Below are 18,787 nucleotides of genomic sequence, written 5' to 3' on the forward strand. Positions count from 1 at the left end.
GAAAGACAAGCTCAGCAAAGCAAAATAGTGGACGGAAGGAGAAGCTGAGTGAAAGAGACCGACGGGTATTGAAGCGGATTGTAATGTCTAAAAAGAAAACAACTGCAGCCAAAGTGACCGCAGAGCTCAATCAGCATCTGGATTCTCCAGGGTCAACAATTACAGTTAGGAGATACCTTCATAATGAGAACATTTACGGCCATATTAATAAGGGATTCCTTCAAAATCCAGGGTGTTTCCATTATTTTGATAACCACCTGTATTTTTTTAATGTTATATCATATTGTGCACTGTAAATCACTGATCTCACCAGGCCTAAACAGAAAGTGTGCCTGTGTAGTGTCGAGTGAAAATTCAGTGTCTACGAGTCATTACGAAGTCTCTCTGCGTTATTTAGTCTCTGTGGGCTGATCGGCTAATTAAAAGCGTCTTTGCGAAAAAGTCAGTCATTTAATTAATTACATGCTTCCTATCAATGTTAGTAAGAAATATTTAAGTTCATATATTGTTTGAAAATTTGCGCAGAAAGTTTACCGCATAGACTATTAAAACGCAGAAGTTTTTGTAACATAGGATAAAACAAGTGAAAATAATAAGAAATTTATTATAATTTAATAATTAAAAGAATCAGATCAGATTAAAATTGGATTATGTCAATCATTTAAAAACGACAGTGATTTAGAACTCACCCAAAAAATTGAGAACTCATTTTTATGTAAACACTTTTCTATAATTTCACCTAAGTCTGCAACCATATGCGTTTTTTTTTTTAAAAAAAGTTGTGTTTTGACCATCAAATCCCCCTTAACATTCCGGTATATCGAAAAAATTATCACAGGATTCTTTTTATTTTATCGAATGCATACATGAAACTTAATAGTATATTTAAAAATAAGATTAAAATGATTGAAGGTTTTCCATTTAGCTTCCTTCACTATAATGGAAAACAATGATATTGCAAAGAAGGTTTATCACGTCAAGAAGGTTCACAATATCGTGAGTGAATGATTGGACTGGTTTCTACTTTTTTTTTCTCTTTATTATTTTCAAGATTCATATTCACATTTTTTTCATTTCGAAAGCAAATCTGACAAATTCTAATCCGGGAATTCAAATAAATCAATAACTTTTCCCAGCTGAAATATTAATATATTGTCCCTATATGTGTACACTCTTTTTCTGTCATTTTTAGAAGGATTTTAAAAATATATCTCATAAGTATTTTTGACTGAATGCTAGGCAACTATTTTATATAATTTGAGGAAAACAATGCTAAGTTTTTAATATCAAAAATATAAATTTTAGATTGGTCACTATTTTTTTTTCTGGCAATGACTTGATGTTGGGTTGAAATAGGTTGGTGATGTGTAATTTTTAAAAGTCAAAATAATAATTAGTTCTAAAGCAAGTGAAACAAAAAATAATTATTACTTATAAATAATATCAAGAAATCATATAATTCGCTTACCTTCCTTGTTTGAGGCCTGATATAAACTAAAACCTTTCATATCGAATATGAATACAAACTGAGTTAGCACTTTGCCAAGCTGTAAAAAAAAAAAAGAAATATTACTATAAAGTTGACATAAAACTAAATGGTTTGGTAAATTTGAAAATCTAAATGCTGTTTGATTTTCATGAGTTCATTTATGAAATCATTTACATCTTTTTAAAAATCTGAAGTAGTCAGATATATTTTGAAACCTGTCTGAAAAGTAATAATGTTTGCAAATAATATCGTAAAAGTAATATCAATTATAAAATGCATTATTGACGCTAGCCAAATCGGATGATTTCATAACTCCAATTTATCTATCAATATTCTGTGCTTAGTCTATATTAACCACGAAGCTGTCGCATGGTATCTCCAGTAAAATCATTCTCAAAGTCTAGATCCCGGCAGTTGAAGCCCAGTGATTGAAGAGCCTAACTCTGGTTCGCAGAGTTCGAGGTTCCTCAACTCCGGTAAGACCCATCAAGTACATGTAATATACGTGCTCGTAAAATCTGTGAAATCGAAAGTCATTAAGTCGGTCATTGAGCAGTACCGTGAGTACAAGATTCTGGAGAAAATTTCCTTCCCCTTCAGATCTATGCCTAAATTGAAGAAGGGAACTCACGAATGAGGTTCTCTCTATAGAGGCTCAGAATTGTGATTGCATGTCTTCGGATCATCCTTTAAAAATGTATCCAGCAGCCCATTGTGCAGCTCTAAAGTGACGTAAATAAATTGCCTCTCTACCTAATTTTAGATTTATCTTGGAACGTAAGTGCTAGAAGCACATTGACAGTTCAAAGTGGATAGTTCTGGAAATGAAATGCGTGAAAACGATGAGTGCGTACTGAAAAGTTACTGCGCAGGATCAATGAAACAAGTAATGAAGAAGTCAATGGATGAAAACAACTATAAACCACGAACGAAAAAAGTTGTTTTTGAGCTCATAAGGTCATGAACAAACTGGAAATAAATACTGAATGTCGCAAAATATAGCAATAAACTTGCAACTTCCATTGATGGCTTTATTTATTGTATGCAATAATTGCATAAAATTTCGTTAGCCAAGATAAAATGCTGGCTAAGTCTTGACCAAAGAGAAAATTCCATTTTTCAAATAGTTCTCTTTGATGATCTATTTGAAAATTTCAAATACGACGCTAAAATTTTCTCCTAGTAGCCGCTGCCAATATTTCAAGATATTAGAACAAATAATTGTTCACTTCAGAAAGAGAAATACGACTTTTCCTTTTATTATTATAGACTAACTGAACATTCATTCATCGGACGGGGAGTAGAAAAGCAGGAAATCAATATACTAATAAATTAAAATCAAGAGCTGAACAACGCTACTCAATCTTGCGCGAAATTGAGAACATGCAAACAAGACTAATAAAGCAAAAATATTTCAATTTTTTTTTAAATTTATTATAATATTTTGTACTTCTAGTGGTTCCATGTTATTAAATCAAGTAAAACATGTTCTTAGTAGTTCTTCTCATCAAAATAAAGAGTAACAGTGTTCAGATTCAATTGGCATGATGCTGTCAATCGAGGTCAACTCCTGGCAAAATTTACCTCAATCGCGATTTTCTCCGGCACTTAACACTTTAGAGGGACTTTACCAAAATTCATTTCACAGNTTATTTTCAGCTGTTACAATCGTCCCTTTACTTATTGTTACAATCGTCCCCAAGACGCCATTTCAGCTTTATTTGTTAAAAACAATGCTAGTTAATTAACAAAACTAATATTTTTTCTTGAAATGTTAATTAAGTGTCCGCTTACATATTCGGTTAATAATTTTCATTTGTTTAAACAAAATTACTTTGTTGCAATATAATATTCTAATACCAAAAAAAGTACTTACGTAGCTTGAAAATATCTTTTGTGATGTAACAAAGTCCTTCAAAAGTACATAAAAATGGCTTCCAGCAGGGGTGTACATGCATATTTATTAAATACACCTTGTGCGCCTTCTAGGAACCAAATCTAGAACCCGACACTCGAAATTTTTGCACTGTTACAATCGTACCCTGTTACAATTGACCCCACTCACCCCTACCAATTACTATGATACTGTGCATATTACTGAAATTAAGCATCATTGACAGCAATAATAGGACGATTTTGTGCATTTTTTTCCAAAACGAGTTAGTTCTATTTCTCTATAAATTTTGCTTTTTTATAGTACTTAGATTATGGAGCTTATTTTTTTTATTTCAGTTGTTATTAAAATCCATTCTGCATCATTAACGTCAATAATTGTTCGACGATTTGTTACGCTTCTTAAACGGCTTAGTTCCATTTCTCCATTAATATTGCTCTTAACATAGCTTATTTTAATTTCAATTAATAATTATTACACAATATCGTCAGTAATAATAAAACATAAATTTATGTTTTTCCTAAATGAAGTACCTTGACACTATTAATTTAGCTTTGTAGTACTACATAGCATATCTATCTTATTATATAAAACGCTAATGCGTACGTATGCATCAATAAAACCGATGATATTTCTTTCTCGCGTTGGCAACAGTTTTCATTTTTAATTGATAGGCTTCGGCGCGCAAGAGCACGTAGTGAGCATCATATGTCTAATCGGGTGAATTCTCATCGAATTATCAAAAAAATTCTCACAAAATTATCTTCATCGAAGCCGATGCTTTACATCCGGCGTTCAGTACTATTTCATATAGTTTTACAACACATGGTTTTAGCCCTCTGGTGGGAAAGACTTTCAAACAAAACTTACAACAGTTACTTTTCTCAACAACTGAAATTTAGAATAGTGTGATGATTAAGAAAAATATGTGAACTGTTTGCAATTTCAAATTAATATTGAAATGCACAGGTTTAGAATTTTCTACAGTGAAAAGTTTTCGGAACTTCAGTGTTCAGAAGAACGTATCCAATGAGCGAGTAAAGCGAGCATCGGATTGCGAAGCAATCCGATATGAACTGAGAAAGCAGTTCCGGGGGTTGGCGAGCGCCAGCGAGCAGGGGGCGAAGCCTCCTAGTTACTTTTATTACAATTGATACTTATTGCTAAAATTAATCTAGTATCATTGGCTTACAAAATAGTGTGATATTTTCTTTTAAACGAATTGGTACCACCATCTCTTTAATTTTTATTTTTAGATTGCAGCTTGTTTTTTGTCTCAGTTTTTACAGATTGGCAAATTTAATTAAGCTCATTGTGGTCTATAACAGTAAGGTGATTTTTCATACAATAAAAAGAAGTAATTTATTATTAAAAGGTAAATATTTCATTACTTTTTGAAATATTTTCTTAATCTGCTTTAAAACATTTCAGTTAGTATTATTTTCATAAATCTTCTGATGCGTCATAATATTACCATAAACGTTGGAATTGCGGAGGAAGGAGTTGAAATTAAAACATATTTATTGAATGTAAATTTAAAATCAAAAATTTTGAATGCATATCTTTTTTTAATACTTTCTGTCAAATCCAAAAAACAATTGATTTGATTACGTTAGCTAGATTTATTCAATTTTGACTCTCTGAGATTAATTGTATATTTAATTTCCCTCTATTTATTTGTATTTTATTTTATATCATTAAAGTTATAGTTGTTTATTTACATTGTGCTAATGATCGGCAATGGGCTATTGCCGACTGTCTGAAAAACGACCCTGTGGATGATCCGAAGGCATGCCATCACAATTTTGAACTTCCGCACATGGGATGGTTTTCCCGCTTTAATAGTCCAACAACCTGCTAGCAAAGCCATGCACTTTACGATAGAACAGTTTAACGAGATCCTACACCGCTTTTCCTCTGTCCCGTCGTAGCCTGATCAAAGTGCTTCCATAACCGCACACTGATCGCAGCCAGTGATGCTAGACTTTCAACTGAAAACCATGACTTAACCATCAGTCACTTGATATCCTTGTATCCTTGCAACAGAAAAATCATCTATGTACCAAAGGAAAAAAATTCTAGGCAAAATTTCCTCATACTTACTTTTTTGCTTTGTTCTGTTAGCATTTTAAGACTTTCCTGCAAATACCGATTTACACAATGATAAATTTGTAATATTGTATAGGCGGAAAGAATACCTAGAATTTAAAAAAATAAATACACAGTAGCTAAAGCAATAATAATAATTCAAGAAATACGATTCACTACAAAGTGAAGAAAATTGTGATTGCCGCAAGGCAATCACAGGTGGTTACCCATTGGCAAAATAGTTGTTTAATGTTTTTTTGGAAAAGATACTTTATTGTGTTTTCATCTTGGACGTCTTTAACCTTTAATCCTGAACTACTCGGTACACAATTTCTCAGACATATTTAAATGCAGCTCAATTGATGCAAATTGATGACTGAATAGACATTAAACAGCCACTCGAGATCAATGTTATCATTTTCAGATTGGTACAATGGTGCTTGATAGAGATTGTATGCTGCATCATACACCCGTTTCGGATTTACGTCTTATTTTTTTTTGCTTTAAAATTATGTTAAAATAAAATAAACAGCTAAAAATAAGGTATGATATTTTTTGAAAAAAATCACTACTTTTCAATAAAATGTCACATATATACTCACTACCCTACAACAATGAAGAGATACATTCAGTTTTTGACATTTGTTTTTAAAATTCTCACGAAATACTTAAAGGATTAATTTTAACTTTAAAAAATCGCATGTACTAAATACCTTTAAACTTTCACTTTTCAGGTTCTCTTCCTTTTAGTTTCTTAGACACCTCTGTCTGGTGGTCAATTATTCATTGAATTGCAAGAAACTGGAATCTTCATAGTATTTTTTTCTCACTTAAAGTAGAGATATCAAAAATATTTGTGACTTAACTGGTTAATTTTTTTTTACTGGTAATAAGTAACTGTGCCTACGCGGATGAATTATATTATCTGTGCGTGCAAGTTTTTGTATGTCATCACTTAAGTTCTAAATTTTAAAAAAAGTATTTCTACTTACAATTGTATTGGGTTTTACCAATTAAATTTCCACCGTTTTTTTCCCCTTAAATTACTATTCCGCACTTCATTAAATATTTTTGACATAATGTTCTGAAATGTTCTGCTCAATTCGAATCTCTGAGGAAATGATTTTTAAATCACAAACTTTTATTTCCATAGCCTTCATAAGCATAAAAATCCAGGTTAATTAAAAAATATAACCAAATTTCCTTTTTTTTCTGTCTGCTTTCATAGATAATGGTTATTAGTATTTTAACTCAATCACTTACACACACATTTTAATAGATGAGTTATGCAAATTTTTAGCCGACTATCAGTTTTCTGAGGCCCCATATAAACTTAAAGCTAGGCCGATGCTTTAAAATAGGCTCAGCTCAGAAGTGAAGAGGGAATTTGAAAACTTATTCGTCCCTATGTATTTATTAAAATTGCATAAATATTTCAATCTTTATTGCCTAAAATATTTAGTTGAATGCTCGTCATTTGTACATGATCAAATTGTAGAGATATTTGAATAGCCGTGACTGTCGTTTATCATAATTTTAGTACAAGGACAAACTATAATTTAAAAACTTGCCTTACCTTTAAGATCTGTTCCTCCCATGCAATTATAATGAGCCGGACATCCGTCTTTATCAAATCCAAAACATTTGAAATCTATATAATCATAAATGCCCTACATTCATGGAAAAAAAATGGTCTATACAACTCCAATTTCGCAATAAATTTATAAAGTAATATTCTGATACTGCAAAACACTACAGGTTTATGCTGAATGAAATAAAGGCTACACCATAAAACAAATTTTAAAATAGATATTCAATCAAAATTGCACAAAAGTAGGAATATAATATTTATAGTTTTAAAAAACTACAGCTTGCTATTAAACCATTCCTTTTGAAATTGAGTACCAAAAAAAATCATGATACAGTGAGCTACTAAACTACTGGGATATTGGTTAAGAAAATAATAAAGCATAGCTGAAAAAGTGCAAAACACCCACAACCTAAAGTCAAATCTCATTTTTTAAACGCTTGAAAACTTTTTATAGTGAATGTGTAGTTTGCTTCAATAAACGTGTATTACTTAGAGATGCTCGATCACTCATTGATAATGTTTTCCATTAAGGCTAGAATTGCAATGAGTGGGGTGGAACTTTGTTTTTTTTCCCTGCAATAAACCAGGAATTTTCGGAAGGAAATTTTGAAAACTGCTGGTTATTTATTTATTTATTTCCAAGACTTTAACTTGGCAATTCAAATGAATTCATTTGCATTTTTAAACGAAAATAGTAATAACACTCTCAAGAATCATGTCGGTTTATAAGTTTAAATTTTTTTTTAACCTTTCAGCTAAGTTATNAAATATATATATATATATATATATTTCAGAAAGCACAGTTACTTTTGTAATAAAATCTTTTTACAAAATTCTCCACGCCAATTAGTGGTAACAAAATACCTTAGATAAATTTTGAATTTTATTTCATGATAAAAATAATCAACTAAAACAGAATAAAATCTATGTCAAGTCTCTTTTTTCTTAACTCACAAAGCCCGAATGGTAGAGTAAAAATTTTCTCTAATTTTATTTTTATTAAACTGGAATGAAATTTTTATCTTACGAAAAATTACTTACAATATTGAAAAAAAAATTAAAAAATGGTAAAAACTTTAGAAAACGTGCTGACAGTATAAACTCATAAAAATTTCAATTTAAATCAGTGAATGTGAGCATATTCTACTCCATTCTGTTGAAAGTTCAATTTTCGACTATTAGGTGAAAAAAATGGAAAGGATGCAAACAGTTTAGAAATTACAATTCATGAATTACATTTCAAGGAAACTGCGATCACATGTATAAGCTTTTTGAGATAGTGCAATTCTATTGCAGTACCGAACCCGTTATCCGGAAATCAGAAAACCGGAACGAAATTCCATAAATTTTCCCACCAAAAAATTTTTTTCCCTCATAAGATTTTAGGATTTTTCTTTCTTTTTTGAAAGATGTTCACCTTACCATCATTTTGGAAATAATCATTAGTGTATTACTTCGTTTTTTCTTCTTTTTAAGATTATTTCCAAATATTTTTTTCTTTTTTAGTTCGGTTCAACAATAAAAAAACGGCTTTTTGTAGCGATTCAGAAAACCGGAAAAATCAGTTATCCGGAATAGCGATGGCCCCGATCCTTCCGGATAATCGGCTCCCTACTGTATTTATGTCATGACACACAGTAGCGTTTGAGTACAAATTATAAATGATTCCCAGTTTGTTAAGGTTTTATTTTATGAACTTAGTTTTATTTTATCTTATAACCGTCCTTGAACAGCTGACCCAATTTTTTGGTTTTTATCTACGACTACTAATATTCAACTCCGTAGCCTTGTAATTTAGAACGCAATCCAGAAGACAAGGGAAGTCCGAGACTAAATATTGGGAGCAGTTTTCGGGAAGATTTTTGATGGAACTAAACAGCATTTGCGTTACATGGAGTGGAAGACTACACGATTAGCCTAAAGGCAAAGGGACTCTAACCTATGATCCTGTCAGCACTGTGGTTGGTGCAAGCCGGATGCTGATTCGTATAGTCGAGGCATCACTGGGATTCGTACCCGGTTCACCTCATTGGAAGGCGAACGCATCGCTGCTCTATAAACTTGGTATAGGGATTTTTTTTCACTTTAGAAAATTTTGCTTTCAATCAAAACGTAAAAAAAAAATTTCTAACAAAATAATAAAATGAAAAGTACACCACAACTAAATGAAATAATGTAGCTGATACAATAATGCACTGTGACAAAAAAAATTATAAAAATGTTGAGATACACGTGTATATAACTAAAAAAAATCTTACAAATCTTAAAAATATCTTACTTCAGGTGGATCATAACTTATGGACACCTCATCAATTTGAAATTTCTTAACATCAGACATATGCTAAAATATCAAACATATTATTTTATAAAATTACATGTTAAATTCAATAACAACATGATTTTTTTTGTGAATCAGAAATTCCCTGAAGGGATCAAAACCATGTTCTCATTGCAAGTAAAATGGACCAATAACCGTTGACACAGATTTTTATGAAATTTTTTTGCAATAAAGTACACAAAAAAGAGCACAAATATTTTTTTTTTAATTTTTTGGACAAAAGCTACGATAAAGAGATCATTTTGAAATTAGACTCAATTTAAGAAAATGGCATATAAAGAGAAATTGCTTCACGTGATCACTAGCACCTTTTTTTATTTCAAAGGCCAGTTTTCTCATTATTAGTGTCATTCAAAAGAATACGTGAAAAGTATGAAATTAAACAATTAAAATTCTATAAATACATGCATAAGTAATTTAAAAAAATTATTCAAATAATTTTTTGTAAAAAAAATTTTTGAAAATTTCAAAAACTTTTTACAGATAAATCACAATTTTTATCACCTTAATTTCGTTTTTAAGTAATGTTGATTATTCTACTTTTAAAGATAAAATCACGAAGGGTTTTAACAAGGTAACAAAACGAAGGGGTTAACGAAGGGTAACAAAAGACACTTTCTTGATTCTTTATATTGAAAAATAAAGATACTTATCGCTATGCAGAAAAAGTTGCAGCGCATTTTTTTCCTGCATTTGTGTTAAGTTAATCTGTGTAAAGTTTTTCAAAAAAGTTTGTATGCTTTCCTAAAAAATCATTTTAATAAAATGTGTTCGTTAATAATATTATTTTTGCATTATAATACTTGACTTGCACAGTTCTGATTTTCTAATGACTCCAAAATTAAGAAAATTGACTAATAAATAAAAAAAGATGTAGTCATTATTAGCATATGAAATTCACTTAAATTCCAAAATGTAGACATAGACCAAAAATTTTTAGAAAATTTCTTATTCGCTTTTTTATAAATACTTTTATACAAAAAATAACATACTTCATAAAAATCTGAGAAATAGCGTTAACAAGATTTTCTTTAATTTAGCTCATTTTTAATAGGATGAGCCATATACATATTGTTCCATAATAGCCCCAATTAACATATATTTTTAGAACATTAATAGAAAGCGTTAAAAGTGAAATATTAAAAGTAAACCATTATAAGTCGAACATTAAAAGTAAAGACTTAGTAGAAAAATAACCCATTGAGAAAAAAAAAGTTTACGACTTTTAACGAATCATTATTGAAATTGCTCAAGATTTCACAAGATCACTAAGAGGTAAGTCAATATTTCAAAATCATTTTACTTTTATAGTGAACCAAAAATGCCTTCAAATTTTGTTCAGAACTGCCTTTAAAATAAATTTTAACTAACTTGGTTTTATAAGTTCTTGATCTATTACGCAGATTAACCAATAACTCGTCAGAGTTTATAAAAGCTTTTCTTCCCTCATTTAGGTATCAATTTACAATCCTACATCACAAATAGTTTATTTTACTTAATTTCTTGAAACAGTTTTAAATATTATATATATCATAAATGGTAACTATGTAATACATTTATCACTAAGAAATACATTTTATTTTTCAAAGTTTTTCCAAAACCGAAAGGACAATTTTGCATCTAAGAAAACTAATAATAGCTTCTTGAAATATTTTTTAAACTTTCTTTAACAGTTGTAACATATTATAAATTAATTTTATTAGATATGGCATCCAATCATTTAACTGATACAATAGAAACGATACAACTACTAAAATAATATCACTATACTGCAAAGGTATACTAAAACTTTTTAAAGTCAAATTTCTTCATCGATTTTTAGAACTTTTTAACTTTAAAACTCTAATATTTTGAATTAAAATCAACTACATTTTTGCATGTATAAGTGATTTAATAATGTATACCTGAAAAAAAAGGTTATTATTAAGTGTTGCCATTATGCAAAAAAAGCACCTACATTCTATAACAGAAAAATCGACGCACCAAGAAGGAGTTGTCCGATTGAAACGAAAATTGGTGGATAGGAAGACAGTGTACAGAATAGTAAATGATTAAAATTTCAGAACAATTGAACAGTTTATTGCAGAGTTACAGTAACAAGTTCAATAAGATGTTAACCCACCTCTAGCCTCGTTACAAGCTGCTGCACGGCGTGGCATAGACCGATAAAGCTCCCGGATGGTCTCTTGCGGTATTTCCTGCCAAATTCGATCCAATTGTCGAACGAGGTCATCAACATTCCGTGCCAGATGCAATCGCCTTCCCATCATATCCCAGACATGCTCGATGGGAGAGAGATCTGGTGATCTGGCAGGCCAAGGAAGAGTTTGACAAGCTTGCAGACAGTTCATAGCAACACGTGCCGTATGTGGTCTGGCATTGCCCTGCTTAAAAACCACCCCAGGGAGCTGCAAAAGGAACGGTAGCAAAACAGGTCTTAGGAAGTCGTCGACGTACCGCTGTGCTGTAAGTGTACCTCTAATGACGACCAAAGGGGTCCGGCTGTCAAAAGAAATGGCACCCCAGACCATAATGCCTTGTTGAAGGCCGGTGTGGCGTGCAGTAGTGAAGGCAGGATCCTCCCTCTGCCCTGTGCGTCTCCAAACAAGTCTTCGGTAATCGTCAGGACACAGTTGGAAGCGGGATTCGTCGCTAAAGACTGTACGTCCCCAGTTCGCATCATTCCAGCCTGATCGAGCATCGATTTTGCGCGTCTTCCTTGGTGTGTCGATTTTTTTGTTATAGAGTGTATTTGTATGGATGTAGGGTGTGAAAAAAGATCAAAGAGTTTTAGGTTGAACAAACAATTAGTCATCCAAATTTCACTTTTAATAACCAACAATAAACTTTTCTTTCATTTTGACAAAAAATCTCTTTTACTATGTACCTTCCATTGATAATTTAATTTCTTTATCACTTGATAATTTCGAAGCTATCTTGAAAAAGAAGCTATAGCATTAACCACCACATCCTTCAAATTTCGGACTCATCGCAAAAAAATAACATTTTTGTTTTGAACCAATATAAATAGCTTTTAATAATTTTTTTAAAAATGTATACCCTTAGAATCTGATTAAATGTATATTCCATACTAAATTAATAAATTATGACCCATACTTTTTTTTCCAATGAGCTGCACAATCGGTCTTGCCGATAAGCAGACCTAGTGCGTTCTCCAGAGGTGGTATCCACTCTTTCAGGACCACCACAATGGGTGAGATACCTTTGGTCATGTTAATTTGGACGTCTAGTTTCTGCCACACTAGATGGCAGCACCGAGACTCTATTTGGATGCTAAAGTGCACTAGGAATTTAATTTTGCCGGAAATGCCAAGAGCCAATAAGGCACTCCAGGGATCTTTTACATGCCGCTTAATCATACGACATGGCCGCTGAGGATTTTTTACATCCCGAAAATCCGGTGTCTGGGCCGGGGGTCAAACCCGCAGACTTGGGCTCAGAAGGCCGACGACAAACCAACTGCGCCACCCAGCCACATGATCCATACTAAATGTTAACATGTAAGCAGCTAGAAACGCTGCTATAATATTGAAAAACCTTTGTGTAAATGACGAGTTATCTCGTCTCCAGCGCGCTATGAATATTCCCGGAAGACAAGTTATCTCGTCCATGGTGATGAAAGAGTTAAAATGCATTTTCCTTAAATGAATTTAATAGAAAATAAACTATTTGACCCCTGTAAAAGTTGTTTTAAACAAATATCTTAATATTACGTCAAATGCTTAACAAGTAACATATTATTACCTTTCGTAACATGATTTCCGCTTTTTTCAGATCAAAGTCTCTAGCTGTAAAAAAAATTTAAAACTGTATCTTCTATATTAATACAACTTCATTTTTCAACCAAAGCAGATACAAAAATATACAAACTTTAGTTTAAATAAATTTCGAATCTAACCTTAGAATGTATGCATGTTTCGATAAAAATTTATTTTAAGACAAGAATTCCAGAAAGTAAGAAACTACAACTCAGCTTTATAGAAACGTTACTAGACCGGAAGAACTGTAACGAAAACATTTAATGTCCCTAAAGGTTACTTATCTGAAATTTTATTGACAGAATCACTAAGTCAGCGGTTATAGCACTAATTGTGTTTGCAACAGAAAAAGAGAGTTTGTAAAGGTTTAAAAGTTCATAAAAATTAGAAGACTTAAAAGGCAGAAATGTAAGCATCCTGAGCAAAATTATTTATCAATTCTCAAACATAAAATTTTTACAGACACAAATGAGATATCAGATCCAGCAGATGGTAATGGGTTTTTTTTTCAATCTGGGTTGTCAATCCCAGAAGTGCTGTTAAAATTTGATCTCTTAAACTGGTGTGAAAGTGGTTGAAATTTATAATGTGGTAATAGTTATTTATTTATTTTTTTTATTGTGAATAAGAAAACTTATTTACACTGTAAAGATTCCATTGTCATTAGATATAGAATTCTAGGAGAAACTCTATCTCATTAGCAGCTCGAAATTCCTATGAAGAGGGTATTCTAAACCTAGTTGTAAGGTATAGTAAGCGTTAATCAAATTTGGTAACTATTTTGAAGAAAAAAAAGCGAAACCTGTAAAGAATTCAAATATAAGTGTGATTCATAAATATTTCTTTCTTTTAAGAATTAATAAATATTTTTAATCTATCTAATCCATAAATACTTTTTTGTTTATTTCCAGACGACCTTTACTTAAAACACAGCACTCGTAATATAAATCACCTAAGTTGAAGTTTAAAACGTAATCTTGAATGTAGTTTAAGTTTCGTGTTAAAGAAAGTTTTTCAAAATATATCATTGAATATAACTTTAAAAACTTTTAGGAATTGGATTAAATAAATTTATTTTCAAGTAAGTGAAAATAAAAAAAATTTATAAATACCTTTTAAAAACCGATACCACAGCGATTTATCTTGACGTAGAAAGGGCGTTATTTCAGATTCCATTTTGTGTTTAAACTGAAAAAGAAACGTTTTATTCTGCGTATATTATAATGTTCAAAATCTTGAAAACAATGCTGCAAACATTCATTATTTATATGTTTATTTATGGTGGTTATTGCTTTCTAAATATATTTGTAAAGCTGAACGTTTACCATCGACGAGGATTTTACGAAGAAATACGAAAATCTTCTGAATTGTTCAAAGTCAAAACCGTTTGAAAATATTACTAAGTTTGAAATACCATGAAATATTTCTAAGTACGAAAATCTTCATAATTTTTCAAAGTGAAAACCGTTTGAAAACATTATAAAAAATTAAGGAAGTTTCAAATGTAATTTATAATTTTTCTTTCAACCTGATAAAATGCAACGCGCTTTTATAGTTTTGTCGAAAATAGTTTAGTTTTGTCAAATATGTAATTAAAAAACAAAAAAGGTTATTGCAGTTCTTACTTATTATAAAATAGTTTAAACAAAGTATAATTTAAGCTATTAAAACAACTTAGGATAGAATTTAGCTTCGAGACTACAATAAAATGAAAACTACATTAAAATTCATTCATATTTATAAATGTCAAAGATATTTGTTTCGGGGCTTTAGTCTCTAATCGTCAACTAAACATAATCTACTGCAAACATTAATTGACCTTCACCTAAAGGATTTTGTGGCAATAAAATCAAATTTAAGCTTAAACACAGCTATGAAGTTTTCAATAAATTTACTATATTCTTTTCTTCTCCTTGGTTTCGTGTCTGTTAATTTTTTATGTCGGAAAATCGTGGAAATTTTGATTCGTAATAAATATCACTTCCTCTCTTTAAAAAGTAATTACACTGGTGGATAAAATTAAGAGATGGAAAGCATTTTCGAACATTTATTCGCACTTGCAAGATACCCGCACACCGCTCCATGTGTTTGACAATGGTTACGTGAATGCCCAGAAGTACAGGCAGGAGATCATAGAGCCCTATGTGCGTCTTTTCAGGGGCGCTGTCGGACCTGAGTTCATTTTTATGGATGACAATGCGCGACCACATAGGGCTCTCATGGTTGATGAGTATCTGGAAAGCGAGGATATTCAACGAATGGATTGGCCAGCCAAATCCCCTGACCTGAATCCTAGTGAACATGCTTGGAATGCTCTTGGGAGAGCTATTGCGATGCGCCAACCTCCCCCCAGAACCATTCTGGAGTTAAAAATTGCTCTGATGGAAGAATGGGAAGGTCTTCCACAAGTCCTCCTTAACTCCCTTATTAACAGCACGCATACTCGTTGTGCATGCTGTCTGTCTGTCAGGGGTAACCATACTAGAGGCAACACACACTGTACAAGCCTCACTTTTATTGTCATCTTTATCCTTAAATTTAGACTACATTGGATTTATTGACAATAGGTCTTGCCAGTGAATGGCACTTTCATTTTTGTTTTGCATATTTTATTATCATGGAATAAGCTATATCCATACCAAATTTCATTTAATTATATTCAGTATTTTTTGAGATATTTGGGAAAATGTCTTCTATCTCTTAATTTTGTCCACCAGTGTATATAGCTTACATAGAACTCCAGTTTAAATTTGAGCATTCTAGATAGTCGGAAAGAGGTCAAAATTTTGATTGGTGTTAAATTCTATTTTATGCATAATAAAATAACCAAATCTGCTCTTAACGGTAACAAAATATTTGAAATCTGTATAGTCTTCCACCACAGAACTCAGATTTAGTTTTAAACACTTTAACTAGTCGAAAGTCTAAATTTAAATTAACCTTAAATTATTTCGCTTGTAGTGATGAGGAAATAATTGATCTTTATAATTTCTCCATTAACTGCATTTGTAATAATAAACTCCATTTGTAATAATAAACTCCACTTGGGAAAACTTCATTCAATAATAACTCCACCAATAAACTCCATTTGGGATATGATCACACCAGCTAGTTGGAAAATGCCCAAACTTTTGATTAACAAATCAATATTATTTCGTCGCTTTGAAATTAAACCGTTGTAACTCAAAAAATTAGAAAAATGAGATTTTTGGGTCATTTTGTGTAAAAAAAGTCACCCTTTTAAAAACACAACCTGTTATCTTTATAGTTCCATAAAGTTAATTTAGAGAGCAAATAAATCGTCATCGCATTGCAACGATTAGCATTAGCGCGGAAAGTTTGAAATCGCTCTCCTGAAAACTTGCTTTTTTGAGTTACCACGGTTTAGTTTCAAAGCGATGATTTGTCAATAATATAACAACAAATCCCTCATTTAACGGACAGGAAACTACAAAAACTTACATTGTTATACTTTATAAAGAACCAGCATTTAAGATACTCAGAGAGTGGTAGAAAATTCGATTGGCCATAAATTCTATATCTTGCACAATAAAATAGTGAAATCTGCTCTTAATGGTAGCAAATATTTAAAATTTGTATTGTCTTCCAGCACAGAACTCAAATTCAGTTTTAAATACTCTAACTAGCCGAAAGTGACCGAAATTTAATTAACCATAAATTATTTTGCTTGTAGTGATGAGGAAATAATTGATCTTTATAATTTCTCCATTAATAAACTTCATTTGGGATAGCTTCATTTCATAATAACTCCATTAATAAACTCCATTTGGGTTATGATCACACCAGCTAGTTGGAAAATGGCCAAAATTTTGATTGACAATAAATTTCCTTTGTCGATAATATAACAACAAATTTTGCATTTAACAGACAAGAAATTACGAAAACTTATATCGTTATACATAAAAAAGCATAAGTTTAAATTTTTGATCATTCAAGATACTCAGAAAGTGATCGAAATTTCGATTTACGATTAATTTCCATCGGCGATAGTGTGGCAAAATGTTTTGCTTGTAGTGATCAAGAAACAATTGAAACTTACATAGTCGTCCAGTTCAAAACTCCAATTGAAATTCGACTAATTTTACCTGTCGATTTTTGGTCAAAATTTTGTTTGTCTGTTAAATGGCAGGAAAAATTACTGAAGATGATGATATATGTACACAAGTTTAAAAACAATCTCTAAGAATATAGCAACATACGTTTTTTAATTTTTTTTTTTTTTTAATCCGTAAGTCCGCAAGAAAGGAAAGAATTGCAAGACTCATCTTCTCAGGAATAGCCGTTCTCATAGATAGCGGGGGATTCCGGGTGAGTCATCAATAGACAGCTCTAAGAGTGGACTCATCTCTTTATCTTCTTAGCACTGGAAATTTCAACTGCTCACTTTCACCCTCATTTGGAGATATATAAGACTTTTTTTCCCTTAAGATGCAGCAGTGCGCTTATAAGAAAAATTTTAATGTTATGTAGTATGAAAATAAATACGATCTTTGGATGAATAAAGGGATGTATGATTGCTTCCGCCCTATGAGCGGGTTTGGCGTATGGATGTGGCAGAAGTCGCCATAGTATCAATTCTTGGCCATAGATGGCGCCACTTTAAAACAAGAACAATCGCACCCCCTGTGCCTTAATGGCAGACGACGACAACAAGTTATGTAATGAATTGATAATATATTTTTTTTAAATTTAAAACATAAATTATCTAAAAGCCGTGCAAAATTTATCTTGTTATACCTAGTTAATAATTTATTCCGAGTTAATTTTTATCACCCTGTTCGTTTTTTAAACGTTCTAATTAGTTAACCAACATTAATGTTAGTATTCCTTTTCATTGACCTTAGTTTGCGTATCTGGCAACGAATTCGATAAACATTTTGTAAAAGATACTCAAACTTGGCTAGAAAGGATCGAAACTCAATCGAGTAAGGTATTTCTCTGGGGGAGGGGGAGTAAGTGTTCCGTAAAACTGAATGCTCTAAACATTCTGACTGAAATAGTTCTATCGTATTTAACGTCGGTTGAGAAATCTTTAAATGTAAAACACGTTTTGTTCATCTAAATTACGAAAACTATTTATCATTAAAAAAAATAACTGATTATTTACTTATAATTTTTTATTTTCGGTTTTGGAATTGATTAATTATTTGATGAGTAATAGAAACAGAGTGAAATAAAAGTACCACATTCTTACTTCTTCAATTGCTTTTCTTTCATCTTCTGTCACATCTTCAATTTCAATCATCTTTGATCGTCTTCTGTAATATTGGCAGAAAAAAACTTACTAAAATTAGGTAGGCATTCAAACTATTTAATATATTTCATTCACTTACCGTTCCGTAATTTATAATTCCTTAGTGTTAAAAGTAATTTATAATTAAAAGTAATTTATAATTACATTTTGGAAATCCTCGTCAAAAAGTAAAATAAGTATAAATGGTATATGGCACGGGTGCAAGTAAATTCAACAATATTTTGATCATTTTGCCGTTTTTTCCTTTTAATTTTATTTGTTTTTTATTTCTATTTGATTTTTATTTTTATTTTTTTTTTCAATTATTTATTTTTCTTCCTCTCTTTAACTATA

At 31.3% G+C, this 18,787-nt stretch overlaps 1 protein-coding gene across 8 annotated transcripts in view; it reads right to left on the minus strand.

Moving 5' to 3' along the window:
• The window catches only part of LOC107445506 (SEC14-like protein 2), a 44,492-nt gene that overhangs the window by 17,046 nt on the left and 8,659 nt on the right, over positions 1 to 18,787 (minus strand). For 3 of the 8 annotated variants that reach the window (XM_071183532.1, XM_043045776.2, XM_071183531.1), the window contains exons 2-8: positions 18,395 to 18,458; positions 14,292 to 14,367; positions 13,166 to 13,209; positions 9,341 to 9,403; positions 7,048 to 7,141; positions 5,487 to 5,581; positions 1,469 to 1,547 (exon numbers count right to left, since the gene is read on the minus strand). In XM_071183532.1, coding sequence (XP_071039633.1) covers positions 1,469 to 1,547; positions 5,487 to 5,581; positions 7,048 to 7,141; positions 9,341 to 9,403; positions 13,166 to 13,209; positions 14,292 to 14,367; positions 18,395 to 18,445 — 502 coding nt within the window. In that variant the 5' untranslated portion in view covers positions 18,446 to 18,458. The remainder of the gene's footprint in view (positions 1 to 1,468; positions 1,548 to 5,486; positions 5,582 to 7,047; positions 7,142 to 9,340; positions 9,404 to 13,165; positions 13,210 to 14,291; positions 14,368 to 18,394; positions 18,459 to 18,787) is intronic. The other 5 variants (XM_071183534.1, XM_071183533.1, XM_071183537.1 and 2 more) reach the window with 3 other exon arrangements.

Source organism: Parasteatoda tepidariorum, chromosome 7 (assembly GCF_043381705.1).
Source record: "Parasteatoda tepidariorum isolate YZ-2023 chromosome 7, CAS_Ptep_4.0, whole genome shotgun sequence".
In the NCBI taxonomy this organism is placed as follows: domain Eukaryota; kingdom Metazoa; phylum Arthropoda; class Arachnida; order Araneae; family Theridiidae; genus Parasteatoda; species Parasteatoda tepidariorum.